This window comes from Lithobates pipiens, unplaced genomic scaffold (genome assembly GCF_037356315.1).
Source record: "Lithobates pipiens isolate NorthernLeopardFrog02 unplaced genomic scaffold, aLitPip1_a1.2 Scaffold_23, whole genome shotgun sequence".
NCBI classification, from domain to species: domain Eukaryota; kingdom Metazoa; phylum Chordata; class Amphibia; order Anura; family Ranidae; genus Lithobates; species Lithobates pipiens.
In genome coordinates, this window is record NW_027507785.1 from 217,182,285 (window position 1) to 217,196,540 (window position 14,256).

At 44.6% G+C, this 14,256-nt stretch overlaps 1 protein-coding gene across 2 annotated transcripts in view; it reads left to right on the top strand.

The window, feature by feature from the left end:
- The window catches only part of SLC44A3 (solute carrier family 44 member 3), a 217,191-nt gene that overhangs the window by 53,771 nt on the left and 149,164 nt on the right, over positions 1 to 14,256 (top strand). For both annotated transcript variants that reach the window (XM_077452856.1, XM_077452855.1), the window contains exon 5: positions 1,621 to 1,757. In XM_077452856.1, the coding sequence (XP_077308982.1) occupies positions 1,621 to 1,757 (137 nt within the window). The remainder of the gene's footprint in view (positions 1 to 1,620; positions 1,758 to 14,256) is intronic.

Sequence of the window (14,256 nt, forward strand, 5' to 3'; positions counted from 1 at the left end):
GTTATCAACAGTTTATTTTTTTCATTGTGATGGGGCAGGTCAGAAAGTGAAAGGAAAGGCTAATCAGTTGCCAGTAGCAATACAGGTGGTAGTTTATAGAAAAACAAAAGTAAAACAAGCAAAACAAATCACAACTTTGAAGGGAATTCTATGCGATATAAAGCAACCGTGATCCCGCCACACTTGACCTTCTCAGAAAGCGCCACTGTATTACGATTGAAAGGGCAAATTAACTCTTCCTCCTGCCTCTGTCAACCCATAAACCATGAGTGTTGACATTTTATAACATTTAAGCATTGCTGGGCTGACCACAAAGAGTAGCGTCTGTCTGTGGTGCATGATGCACATGGCTATTATTTTCAAAGACTAGGCCAGCCATATCTCAAACATATGGCCTATGTCAATGGCAAATGCAGTGTAATTTTAACATTGGAGTTAGTTGGAGACACGTCTCAGAACAATCAGCATTCGTTTACAGGTGCATTCAACCTTTTTCTGACCTACATATTACTTGCTTTAGTCTGTATTTGCATGCCCATAGACTTATATGTGTAGAGAAGAAGTTCTGATGGGGAAAAAAATCTCATTGACACATGACCCATTATTTATGGGTGGTGGGTAAGGTGACCAGTGCAAATGGAAAATTATTCTCAAAGTTATGGCTTTATTGTGACTATTGAGCACCATAATGTTCCTTCACATTGTTTCCAAGAGAGTCTTCTGACACCAAACAGAATTATTGTGCACAGCAAAATTGGGAGATCACTGGAGGAACAACGAATCCCCTGATCTTTTACACATAATTTTTTTTTTTTTTTTTTGGGGGGGGGGGGGGGTTCTCACAGCCCTAGCCCCAATCATCCATCTAGTGCAGGGGTCTCCAAACTTTCTAAACAAAGGACTGGTATACTGTCCTTCAGACTGTAGGAGGGCTGGACTGAAGCCAGTGGGAGTAGAGAATATCCTGGTGTCAATGGGAGTAAACGATGCCCCATCTATGGTGTCAGTGGAAGGAATAGTGACCCATTGTTGTGTTAGTGGTAGGAATAGTGCTCAATAGTTGGTGTCATTATAAGGCATTTTGCCCCTTCATTGGTGTTAATGGGAGGGCATATGTCCAATTGTTGGTCTCAATAGAAGGAATGGTATCCCATCATTGGGGTCAGTGGGAAGAACTGTCAACGTTCATATTTGCCAGGACACCACAGATCACAAATGTTGTCCAAAAGGCTATTTTTATTGAAGAATGATCACATCGCGGAAGAAAGGTGCAACGTTTTGGAGCCGCACAGGACCCCTTCGTCGGGCACGTGATGATGTCTGACAAAGGGGTCCCGCATATCTCCGAAAACGTTGCACCTTTCTTTTCTGTGGTGTGATCATTCTTCAATAAAAATAGCCTTCTGGAACGACAGTGGTGTGTTCGTAGATATGAACGTTGATCTATGTTTGCTCCAGTTTTCAGCTGTCCTGCATAACTCGTTACTTTTTGAGCCCTATCCAGGAACAGGTGCGATGGAATGTCCTTTTGGTGGTAATTTGAAATAATGTATATCAATCTGGAGGGGATGGTAACTTCAGAAATGTATAGACTATATCAATGCTTGTATCTTTTTACAGACATGTCTTCTTTTTGAATTCATGCAACTTGAAATTCAAAAACCTGAAAATCAATTCCACTGCACTGTGTGTAAGAAGTTGCCCCCAGGAAAAGCTGACAACGTTGCAGGACCTGCAGCACTTTGCTAAGAATAATGGTAAGCAGAGATTTTTCTGGGCATTATGATTCAAATGTACTAAGGCTTATGTAAATTGTGTTTTTATAAATGTTGTCTGGGATAGAAGTCATAGGGGAATGTGTCTTTGTGCTCTGCAAAAAATGGGGATTTGACATTTGTTAATTCTTAATGGATTTTTGGTGATTTTGTAAGGAAATGTGAGGTTTCCCAGTTGTGTGGCAAGTACAAGTCCATGTATGTCAGAATAAAATGAATCCCTGCATGCTGGGCTGCAGCAACTTTTCTTTTAAATAACGGGCTCACCTCTAAAATGTTTCACTCTAAAAAAGGAATATACATCCAGCGTGCATGTGATTTGATGGAACATTCATTTTAGCGCCATGAAGTGAAGATTCAAAACTCCCTAAACTGTTCAAACCTGAGCTAAAATTTGAAGTGACCCTAACACTATTACCACTTTTCTTCCTAATACTTAACCCTGCTCAAAAATGTAACCTGTAACCCAGCTGTTAGCACCTTATTGAGCTCTAACATATAACTTTAAAAGAAAGCTCTATTTGTGGGAAAAAAAGGATGTCAATTTTGTTTGGGAGCCATGTTGCACGACTGCAAAATTGTCAGTTAAAGCAACGCAGTGCCGAATCGCAAAAAGTGGTCTGGTCTTAAGCCAGCAAAATGGTCCGGTCTGAAAGTGGTTAAAGTGGTTGTAAGGGCAGAAGTTTTTTTATCTTGGGGCATTAAATGCCTGAAGATAATAAACCTTCAGTGTGCAGCAGCCCCCCTCAGCCCCCTAATACTTACCTGAGCTCCCTCTTGTTCCAGCAAGGTGCACAATTGCTTTCACCTTCCCAGGCTCTCCCTCCTGAATAGCTGAGAGACAGCAGCAGAGCCATTGGCTCCGGCTGCTATCACTCAGTCAGTTAGCTAATCAGGAGAGAGGGGGCCATCTGAGTGCCTGCTACTGTGTGTTCTGTTGGCGCAGGCAGGGGGGTGGGTCTGGTGAAGGTGGTGCCTGAGCGTGTAGTATTGTCTTAGTGCAAGAGAGCCGAGTGGCCAGATCCTTGGGACTGGAGCAAGGCAAACTGTGAGCAGAGCTGTCAATGCTGTGTGGACTGAAGGGACCACCTTTTGTGGAGAGAGAGAGTGACATGCCCCTTTCTGCTCCTGGGGTGGCTGGTGAGCTATATGCTCCGGTGCACACATATGACCAGGCTACTGCTCTCTGTGTTAGTGTGCCGTGGCTAGCAGCCACCCCGTACTGCTCGGGTGATGGGTCTGTGGTGGAATGTGTCCAGCAATCCCACCAGGCGGGGTAAGTACGGCTCTCCCTGCCTTGGCAGGATAGAGCAGCTGAGCATTCCCAAGAGGGTCGACTAGGGGTCTCTCACTCTCCCTTTCCTCTCTCCCTATCCCTCATTCCCTCCTCCCCCTGCTGGGGCTGCTGTGTGGCTGGGCATGAGGTGCGGTGTATTACCTGGCCGTGGGTCCTCCGGGAGGGCTCCGGGCTTTGGTGGGGGGGCTGTGCTGGCTGTTAGGGTCTGTTTTTTTTCTTTACTGCCCTTTTTTCTTCACTGTGTGGTGCTTGGGCTATTTTACATGAGGAGAGGCCATTTTGCTGGGGCCGTGGCCATTTTCCTGTAGTTTATGCCGTTTATATGCTTTCAGCTTTTTTCTAGAAAGTTTGGTGGCCTTTTTCTTGGTGATTTCTTTACTGGGATGGCCGGCAGCCATACCCGGGCCTCGTGTCCGAAGAAACAAGGTTTTGCTTGCGAACACTTCTCTTTTTAGAGAGCTGGACCCTGGGATCCAGTACTTTTTGGTAGTAAGGCCATAAAGTTTTTACTGGCAGGGTGCTGTTGCAGGTCCAGCATCGTGGGTAACCTGAGGTTCCCCTGTTCCTGAAATTTTCCTGAAGGTTTCGGAGCCCACCGTGAAGGGTGAAGATTGGGAATATCTCAGATAACAATGCTGCGAGGAAAAATAAGGAAGATTTTCTTAGGAATTTCTCCTTCTGTGTATAATGCTGTCATGCCTATGTGTCACCACTGGGGCCTGTATTGAGCACTCACCGCCTGATGCTGGAGACAGTGCAGAAGCCTTCATTTCTCCTCTCCTCCGGCCACAAGCAGATCCTCTATTAAAAAAGGGGGGGGGTCTGGTTCTCCTCCTGCGCCCCCAATGTTGTTTTTTCCCCCTGGGGGGGGTTGATATGCCAAAAGTAGTTTCTGTAACAAACAACCCCCCCCCCCCCCCCCCCACCATGTCTGCTGTTTCACAGGACACCTGAGCCCATGGCTTGCGCGGGAAAACACTTTCCTTTGAAAGGAAGGAGGGGGCATAATTTGAGCAGGGGGGCGTGGCTGGACTATAACCTAGAAGTATACATTCTTTTGCTGGTTGTGCCTTTGCTTTGTGCTTCAGGCTATGAGTGGTAATGGCACCAGGAACTCCTCTAAGGATTCTAAAGAGTCACTGGTTTCACAATAAACTAAATCCATTTCCAAAAGAATGTCATCCTCCTCTGAAAGGTCAGATTGAGCCAACAGGGGATACTGTTGTTGCAGCTGCGCTAGACACTTCAGTCCCTGTATATATCACACAAGAGGTTTTTTCTTCTACCATTTGTAATTTGGAAAGAAGATTGATGCTATATCTCTCCATAGTGGGGCCAAACATAGCAGATTTCCATCTAGTGCTCAGGGCCCTCTTATTGAGGTGCAGGAGGCTGGGGATCAGGTAGATCTTCCCAAAGATTTGGAAGATACTTATTTATCCTCTTCTGAGGATCCTAACATAGGAGTAGCATCACAAGACTGGTTGCTTGTGCACTCCCTTACTAAATTGGTTCATTCAACCTTTTTGCTGCCTTTTTCTTAAAAAAAATAAAAATAAATGGGGGGTTCCAGCAATTGATGCTGCAATTGCCTCAGTGAACAAGAGATCCAGCAGATAAAATGTTGGAACTTCTTTCTAAAAGCAATATGTCTTTAGCAAGTTCAGTAGCGCAGCTGGTTCTTGCTGCAATTGGGGTATCCCAGTCCATTAAGGAACAGTTTGTGGAGATACTTAAAATTCTGCCTGATCAGCAGGCCCAGCAATGAGCTGGTGTATCAGACGCATTATGTTTCACAGTAGACGCTATGAAAGATTCTATCATTTAAGCCTCACGGCTTATGCTTTTCATGGTGAATGGCTATTTGGAAATGATCTGGATAAAATACATCCAAAGGATCTCTAATGGGAAAAGCTCTTTTACCAGTAAAGAAGAAGTTCAAATATTTTCTCCTTTTTAAGCGTGCTGCCTCTCCTGTGCCAGGGGCATCAGCCTCTAGGCAGTCTCGATGGCCTCAACCGTCAGGTTCAAGGGGAAGACCCCAAGGGCAGCACCAGGGTCAGAAGAGATCTTGGGGCAGAAAGCCCACAAAGCAGGATGCTAAAGCCTCCTCCTGAAGGGGCACCCCTGCTCACTCGGGTGGGGGCAAGGCTCCTGCATTTCTCAAGATCTGGCAGAAAAAAGTTTTCTCTAGGTTACAACTAGAGTTCCGAGAGTTTCAGTCTCCTCTTTTTTCTAAGGTCAATGTTCCCAAGGATCCAAAGAAAAAGAAGTCTCTCTTTCTGACTCTGGATCATCTATTATCCCAGTCGGTGATATCAGAGGTTCCCTTAGTGAAACAGGGCACAGGTTTTGAGTCAAACCTTTCACAGTTACAGAACCAAATGTAGAGCTAAGGACCCATTCTAGATCTCAAAGATCTGAATCGGCACTTAAAAATCCGATCCTTTCGCAATCCGATCGGTTGTGTCCATCCTGCAAGGAGCTTTAATCATTATCAAAGATGCATATCTCCACGTGACAATATTTCCCACTCACCAGAAATTTCTGAGCTTTAAAATATAAAATCATAATTTTCATTTGTGGCCTTGCCATTCGGTTTAGCCACAGCACCACAGGTGTTCTGAAAGATTCTGGCACCTCCTTTAGCCAGATTAAGGGCTCAAGGTATAACGGTCCTAGCCTATTTACACAATCTACCTTTTAATAGATCATTCAGTCTCAGGTCTAAAGCAAAGTCTGATCACAGCAGTAAACTACCTGGAATCTCTGGGTTGGATACTCAACCTAGAAAAATCCTCCTTAAAACCATCAAGGAGATTACAGTACTTGGGGCTGATTATAGATACCATACAGAAGAAGGTATTCTTGCCCCAGACAAGAATCAGTTCTATTGTAGGACTAATTCAACTTATCAAAACAAAGAAAATCCTTCCATTCGGCTGTGCATGAGATTGTTAGGGCCGTCCCTTAGGCGCAGTTTTCACTCCTGCTTCAAAACGCCATCCTGACGGTCTGGAATAAAAAGATTCAGGCCTTGGATTTTTCCAATATGCTTGGCTCCCGACATAAGTCGAAGCCTAAATTGGTGGTTGTTATCCAGCAAAAGGGAAAATCTTTTCTACCTCTATCCTGGAAAGTGTTAACAGATGCCAACCTTTTAGGCTGGGGAGCAGCCCTGAAATAAGATTCTGTCCAGGGGAAATGGTCCAGGTTAGAGGATCTTGCCTATCAACATTTTGGAAGATTCAGGCAGTACGTCTGGCACTAGAATCTTGGACGGTCAGACTACGGGACTGTCCTGTCAGGACTCACTCTGACAAGGCCACGGCTGTGGCTTACATCAATCACCAGGGGGTCACGAGAAGTCGTGCAGCCCAAAAAGAGGTGAATCATGTTCTAGCTTGGGCAGAATACAACATTCCTTGCCTATCGGCAATTTTCATTCCAGGAATAGAGAATTGGCATGTAGACTACTTGAGTCGCCAACAATTCTTTCTGGGAGAATGGTCTTTTCACCCTGACATCTTCCTAGTGATATGTCAGAGAGGGGGTATTCCGGATATGGACCTATTCGCGTCCAGATTCTACAAAGTCGACAGCGTTGTGTAGAGAACAAGGGACACATTAGTCTTACCATGGGATCTGTTTTTTTTTTTTTTAACTGATCTATGCCTCCAGTTCTGCTACTTCTGCGCTTTCTCCGCAGGATCAAGCAGGAATGAAAGGAGATGATTCTGGTGGCCCCAGCGGGGCCCAGAAGATCTTGATTTACCAAGATCATAAAGATGGCTTTAAGAGTCCTTCCTTATAGCCAGACCTTCTCGCACAAGGTCCGGTATTCCATCCTACCTTACGGACGGAAAATTTAACAGGTTTGACTGTTGAATCCCACTTTATAAAGGATCGTGGGTGATCTCCTTCGGTAGTGTCTACTTTGATTAATGTCAGGAAGTCGGCTTCCAGAATCATTTACTATAGATATAAGACAAAAACAATTCCATAGCTCAACTCACCAACCAGTCTGCTAACCAACCAAATTTACCTGTCTAACCGTCTGTTAAAAGCAGGGGTTTAGTTGGCACACATTTGTAAACGCATGTGAAAGCTGCAAGGCCTCATCACAGCACCCTGTGTTGCTTGCAGTCCTAACACTACAAATTGTCTCCAAAGTGGAAGCACATGCATGGAATGGATAGATGTGAGACAGGTGAGCCTGGAAGCTGCCCAAGTCCCCTTAAAGGAACAGGCGCACACTGGACACCCAGCAAGAGCACAATGGCAGCGAACGTGCCCAGTGTGTCCCCGGACTATGATCTGAGGACTCCCAGTAGTGGGAGGGGTTATATAGGGAGTACACTTCTTGCCTTAGGGCGTGCCAGTGTCCATCACCTATCAGTGACCGTATAACCCACATAGTAAGTACTATGGCTTTGTGTCCCCTGATGTACATCAAAGAAAAGGATTTTACAGGTAAGCTGTTATATAAATCCTGTTTTTTCCGCTCAGAAACTTATTTTTTGCCCACCCAGGTCAGCAGGTAAGCGTTCCCAGTCGAACAAGGCACCTGCTGAAGGACAGAAGCATCCCTGGATTCGCAAGCCAAACAAATCTGTGAGAAAAAATGTTACCGCATGAAGGTTTTCCCCCGTCCAACTCTCGGGTGGGGGGATAGTCTTCGGGAGTTTGCAGCTCGATGGACCACCCTACTGTCCGACCAATGGGTCTGCAAACTGGTTTCATCGGGATACAAGCTGGAGTTTCTTTCTTGTCCACCAGATTTTTTTCCTTCCAACCTACCTCTACTTCCAGCTTGTTGGGCAGCCCTGTTCGGAGGCAGTACAAGACCTGCTGCTGCACGGGGTGATAGTACTTGTACCGACGCTGGAAAGGTATTCTACTCCAATCTGTTTGTAGTCCTTAAAAAGGAAAGGGTACATCCAATCCTGGACTTGAAGGCCCTCAACAGCTTTGTGAAAGTGCAAAGGTTCAGGATGGAATCCGTATGCTCTGTGGTCGAGGCACTCCATCAAAGGGACTTCCTGGCATCCCTGGATATCCAGGATGCGTACTTACATGTACCCATGTGTTTCAGGCATTGGAGGTTTCTGCGATTTGCAGTCGGGGAAGAACCAGTTTGTGGCTCTTCCTTTTGGCCTGGCATCAGCACCCAAGTCTTTACCAAAGTGTTGGGTCCAATTCTGGCGTGGTTAAGGCAACGTGGCATCATAATCGTGGGTTACCTAGACAACCTCCTTCTGAGAGCAGCTTCCGCCTCAGAATTAAGGGAGGATGTAGTTATCACCATGCACACTCTCCGGGAGTTGCAGACTCTTCAAGCTGCGGTGAGGTTATTGGTGAACCACAGGTGGTCGTCGCTGAGCTTCTGCATGTGAGTTCTGGGCCTCATGGTAGCCACTTTCGAAGCGGTAATGTAAGCTCAATTTCACACTCGAGTCCAGCAAAAGGAGATTTTGTCAAAATGGAACAAATTTCCATTATCCCTGGATTGTCAAATTCACTGAGCCAGTTAGTCAAGGATTCCCTTTTCTGGTGACTGAGGTCTCCGGCCCTTTGGTCCAGGAGATCGTTCCTTCCTCTCCATTGGACGGTGATTACAACGGACGTCAGCCTGACCAGTTGGGGGGGAGTTTTGGGCATACTGTCAACCCAAGGCCTCTGGTCACAGGAAGAATCCAAGTGCCGATTAATGTACTCGAGCTTTGGGGATCAGACGGTGCCTCTCCACATGGTCTAGGGGCATCTGGTCAGGATCCAGTCGGACAATGCCATGGCGGTGGCATATGTCAACCATCAAGGAGGAACAAGGAGTTCATTCGCAGCATGGAAGGTCGCTGGCATCCTCCAGTGGGCAGAGCGGCACATGCCGGCCCTGTCAGCCATATACATTCCTTAAACTGGGAGGTGGACTATCTAAGTCGTCAGATGCTGGACCCAGGGGAATGGTCGTTGCATCCGGATATATTCCGGCTCCTTTGCCTAAGGTGGGGCACACCAGATTTGGACCTCCTGGCCTCACGGCTCAATAGGAAGGTGCAGAGGTTTGTGTCCAGGGCAAAAGACCCCTGGGCGAGTGACTCCATGGGGGCATTATCAGCTGATTTATGCCTCCCCCCCCAAACTTCTACCATGTCTAAAAGCGCTTGGAGATGCAGGATTTTAAAGGTACAAACTAATAAGAAATTAACTCCTATCTACTATAAAAAAGACATTACTTTTTATCAATTTTCTAAATAAATTAAGATTACAGTATTCTATATTGTCATAAGTATATACACACAACCTATCATAGACAAAAAAATGCTGTAATCAAGTAGATAGTGTGTTTTTTGTCTGATAGGTTTTGTGTATATACTTATGACAATATAGAATACTGTAATCTTTACTTTTTATCAATTTTCTAAATAAATTATGTCTTTTTTTTTTATAGTATATATGAGTTAATTTGTTATTAGTTTGTACCTTTTTTAAAGTCCCGTATCTCCAAGCTCTTTTATGCTATAATATAGGGATGTTGGTGCCGTATTATTTATTATTTGGAGCTGACCTTCACCAATACACTTGAATATTCTACCACGTCTACTCCGCAGAGTGGAGGCTGAGGGGATTCCGGTGATTATGATTTCTCCAGATTGGCCTCTGCGTCCTTGGTATGCTGACCTAGTACGACTGGTGGCAGATGTTCCTTGGCGGCTGCCAATGCGAGAGGACCTTCTATCGCAAGGGCCGATATTTCATCCTGCTTTACCGTCACTGGTTTTAATGGCATGGCTGTTGAAAACCAGGTACTAAGGCACCAAGGTCTGTCAGACTCTGTAATTTCCACTATGCTGAGGGCAAGGAAGTCGTCTTCTCAAAAGATTTAACATTGTACGTGGAAGGCTTACATCTCCATGTGTGAGGAGATGGGGTGGCGTCCACGCACCTATTCAGTGTCCAGGATCCTGTTTTTGGAGTGGATCAGAAACTTGCCTTACGCACCATCAAGGGGCAGATATCAACCTTGGCTGTCTTTTTCCAACATCCCTTGGTGACTCGCTCATTGGTGGATACTTTTGTGCAAGGGGTTCGGCACATAGTCCCTCCAATTCGACCACCACTACCTCAGTGGGATCTGAATCTGGTGCTATCGGCACTTCAAAAACCGCCGTTTGAAAACGTGGCTATTACATCTGCCAGGAGGGTCTCTGAGTTGGCGGCCGTGTCATGCAAGTCTCCCTAAATGGTCATCCACAAAGATAAAGCAGTGCCCTCTTTCCTTTCAAAGATGGTTTTGGCATTCCACCTAAATGAGGACATTGTGTTACCATCCCTATGTCCTAAGCCGACATACCCGTAAGAAGTTGCCTTACATTCCCTGGATGTGGTCCGGGCTCTACGGGTGTATCTGTCTGCTACGGCTCCCTTCCGGAAGTCAGACTTTTTGTCTCGGTGGCTGGTCCAAAAAAAGGTCTTGCGGTCTCGTCGTCCACCATTTCTTGATGGATCAGTCAGTTCGTGGTTCAGGCCTATGCCTTAAAGGGGCGGGTGCCCCCTTTTCCCATCGCGGTTCATTCCACCAGGGCAATTGGAACCTCCTGGGCTTTCCGACATCAAGCATCTGTCTCCCAGGTGTGTAAGGCGGCGACTTAGTAGTCGTCCGTTCACACTTTCACAAAATTCCACAAAGCTGACGTAAGCGCATCTTCGGATGCTTGCTTTGGCCGCAAGGTTTTACAGACGGCTGTGTAAGGTTGCATTTTACACTTTAAGTTACAAGTTTGTTGTAAACGCATCTTTTGATGCATAAGTTGGCTGCTGGTTTTGATGGCGGCCTTTTAAGATGGCAACTCCTCTGTTGAGGTGTTCCTTTTGTTGTGGGTGAAGTTATGTTTTGCTGTTTCCACCCCTCGTTTTTTTTTTACACTGCTTGGGGATGTCCCTAAGGTCAAGAATTAAAGGAGCTGTGTCCGTCAATAAATGAAAGAGAAAATGGGATTTTTGTACTCACCGTAAATTCCTTTTCTCTGAAGTTCATTGACGGACACAGCACTCACCCCTCCTATTGACGTTTGTACTGCTTTTTGACAAACTGAGCTGCAGGAAGCAGGGTTAGGGGCTATAGCCAAAGGTACCGCCCCCTGGGTGGTGCTGTGCAGTTTTGATGTTTTTACATGTTCTGCCTAGTCCTCTCCTAAAGGTGGCGTGATAACCCTAAGGTCAAGAATTAAAGGAGCTGTGTCCGTCAATGAACTTCAGAGAAAAGGATTTTACGGTGAGTACAAAAATCCTATTTTTGCCTTTAATATCTCCCTTAAATCGCATTGCTAGTTGCATATTGTATTTGTTTGTAGCCTGAATATTGACATTTTCTTTTAAAACTGTCATTTTGTAACTTTTGGAAAATGCCAGTAAAAACGTGGCTATACCAGTAAATTTTGGGTGTCGTGTCAGTAAATTTAAATCTGGTAGGTTGGCAACACTATACAGAATACTGCTGTCAAATGATTGTGGTTTACCACAAACCTGGATAGAATAATGGAAAATGAAGGTTAATTTTCTCAAATTACCCAGCATGATATATAGCAATGTTTATGCATGTTCCAGTATTCCAAGTAGTAAAATCTCCTATTAAATACCCTATTTTTAGGTTGTTAGTTATGTGACCTGAAATTACTTGGGTTATCAAACATCCGTGTGGCTGGTGGGCTTGAAGCTAAACACCTGGAATGTCACTACCAGAGTGATGTTGGCTATGGAAAACTCCAGTTTCCATGTTAAAATGCAGAGTAATTTCTGAACACTGCCAGTAGGCAAAATGACATCACTCTCTCTTACCAGCAGGGTGAGCTGCCCACTAGCAGTAAATGTTCTGTTGGCGGCCAGCAGGTGGTTAAAAAATGCTAAGACATTATTAAACAGTGTCCCTGATATAATGTAAATCCAACGTTAACTGCGTCGTCCAGTGACGTAGATCCACATCAATATGATAAACAACTTCACGTCGATGTAGACCCCCCAACAAGGTGCCCTGCTTTGCCTGATGATGCCATCCTGCTGCTACATCGTTCACAATGGACTGATCCTCCGGTGCCGGTTGAATGTAAACAAACAGACCAGGGATGTTGGAAAACATCATTGACCAAAAATGACAAACCAAAACGAACTATTTGGGGATCTGATATTCAGTGGTGGTATCACTATAACTGTGCCACTGCATCTAACTAACTAATTCTAGCCTAGCATGCAGTGCTACAGCCACTAGTGCTACCGCCACTAAATGGCAGGTAAACACATTGTCTGTTTACTTTCAGCAGCTGTCATTTGCGATGGCTGTGGTGGTGGGTAAATATCGAGCGCAACCTGGCTGAAGGTCTACATCATTGTGATTGACATAGAACTAAGTTGCTTGAAAACATGATTGACGTTACCACATAGCATCTTACCAGCAGCGTGCATGAACTTTTGTGGGAGCGCATGAAAGCATCCGCTGTGCAGAATGATTTTACATAGATAATAAATGCTATTAGGAAATGTAGTTTCTCTGAAGCAAAACAGTGTAGTTGGAAACAGAAATAGGAATGAGAGGTGTGATGTGGCAGGATGAATGGGTAAATTTGAGTTATACAAAAAGGAATAAAGGCATATGCAAAGGTTTTTTTTTTTTTGTCTGAAATCTCACTTTCATTTAGGGTTAGGAAGACAGGAAAAAGTGTGAAAACCGACAGCAGCTGGTAGATGACAGAATGACGTGTCTATTCAAAATTTAAAGCTTCCCCAGGCATTTCAAATGGGTGTGATATAAATTATTTAAGTGGGACTAGCCTTGGAGATATTTTTCTCATGTTGAAGCAGATGTCAGGACTCCAGACTAAACACATAGTGAATAGTGATAGTACTTAAAAATCATCTTCTAAAATGAGGTCACATGATTCTGCTCCTATTGAATTGGGAGGAATCACTACAGAGGTAACACTTTATTAAGAGAATTGCCTTGCAAAGTATAAATTAATCACATAGGGAAGTACTCTGCTGTTACTCAAAGGGGTTGTAAACCCTCATGGTTTTTCATTTTTTTTTTTTTTTTTTTTTTTTTTTTTATGATAGCTTTATTGAAAAATGTACACAACACACAAAAGAAACAGAGAAAAAATAACTTTGGTTATTCACTGTATCCAAGCATTACAACCTGCAATAAAACAAACCTTAAACAGTGCTCATGTCAGATGCCTCTTGTCATTATTAAGCATAAGAATAGGTAATACCTTTTTTTTTTTTTTTTTTTTATGAGGACACCTGAAGGATGAACCTGACACAGGTTCAACGTATCAATAATGCACATTATCGATCACGTGGTCTGCCTGATGCGAGGGTGAGGGGGCTGGCCAGCCATCTGCCCCATATGTTTTGAAATGTTTTGGATCTTTTCCGAACCTCAAATGTAACTTTGTACAGTGGTATTGAGTCGTTAACCAGTGATCTCCTTAAAGGTTTCTGTGAGCCCTTCCAGGTCAATAATATAGTCTTCCTAGCATAGAAATGAAGGATGCAAAGGAGTCTCTTTGCATAGATAGAGATGTGGAGATCCCCAAGTATTCCCAGAAGGCAGTTCTTAGGGTGAAGAACATTCGGGAGGCCCAGTGCCTACCAAATAAAAGACCCTACCTCTCCCCAGAAGGCCTGAACTATTGGACAGGTCCAAAAACGGTGTAGAAAATCTGCCTCTTGACCACACCCTATAAAACAGTCATCCTACGTAGTCGAGAGGGGGGTTAAGTGTGATAAGTGAATGATTTTTATGTTGATTATATGGTCTTTGGAAGATATTACTGTCACAGAATGCTGACCAGTCCTCGTACGTAAGTGTAGAATCCATAGATGCCCATCTTGCCTGCGACATCCAAAATCTAGGGTTAGTCAGTCAGAAGAGCAGCATACTATGTAGATATAAGCTTAGTGGAGTCGGGGTGTCGCAGTAGTTTCTCTAGTTGCGTTACAACGGTGGGGTCAGCTAGGGAGCCAAAATGGTCAAGAATGGCGTGTCGGAGTTGGTAGTAAAAGAATGTGTGAGCGTGATAGGTCAAAGTCTATTTGCAGTTGTTGAAAGGACTTAAACCCCTGCGCATCATATAGATGACACAGGTATTTAATCCCCCTGGAGTACCATCACTGCGGATCCGGTAT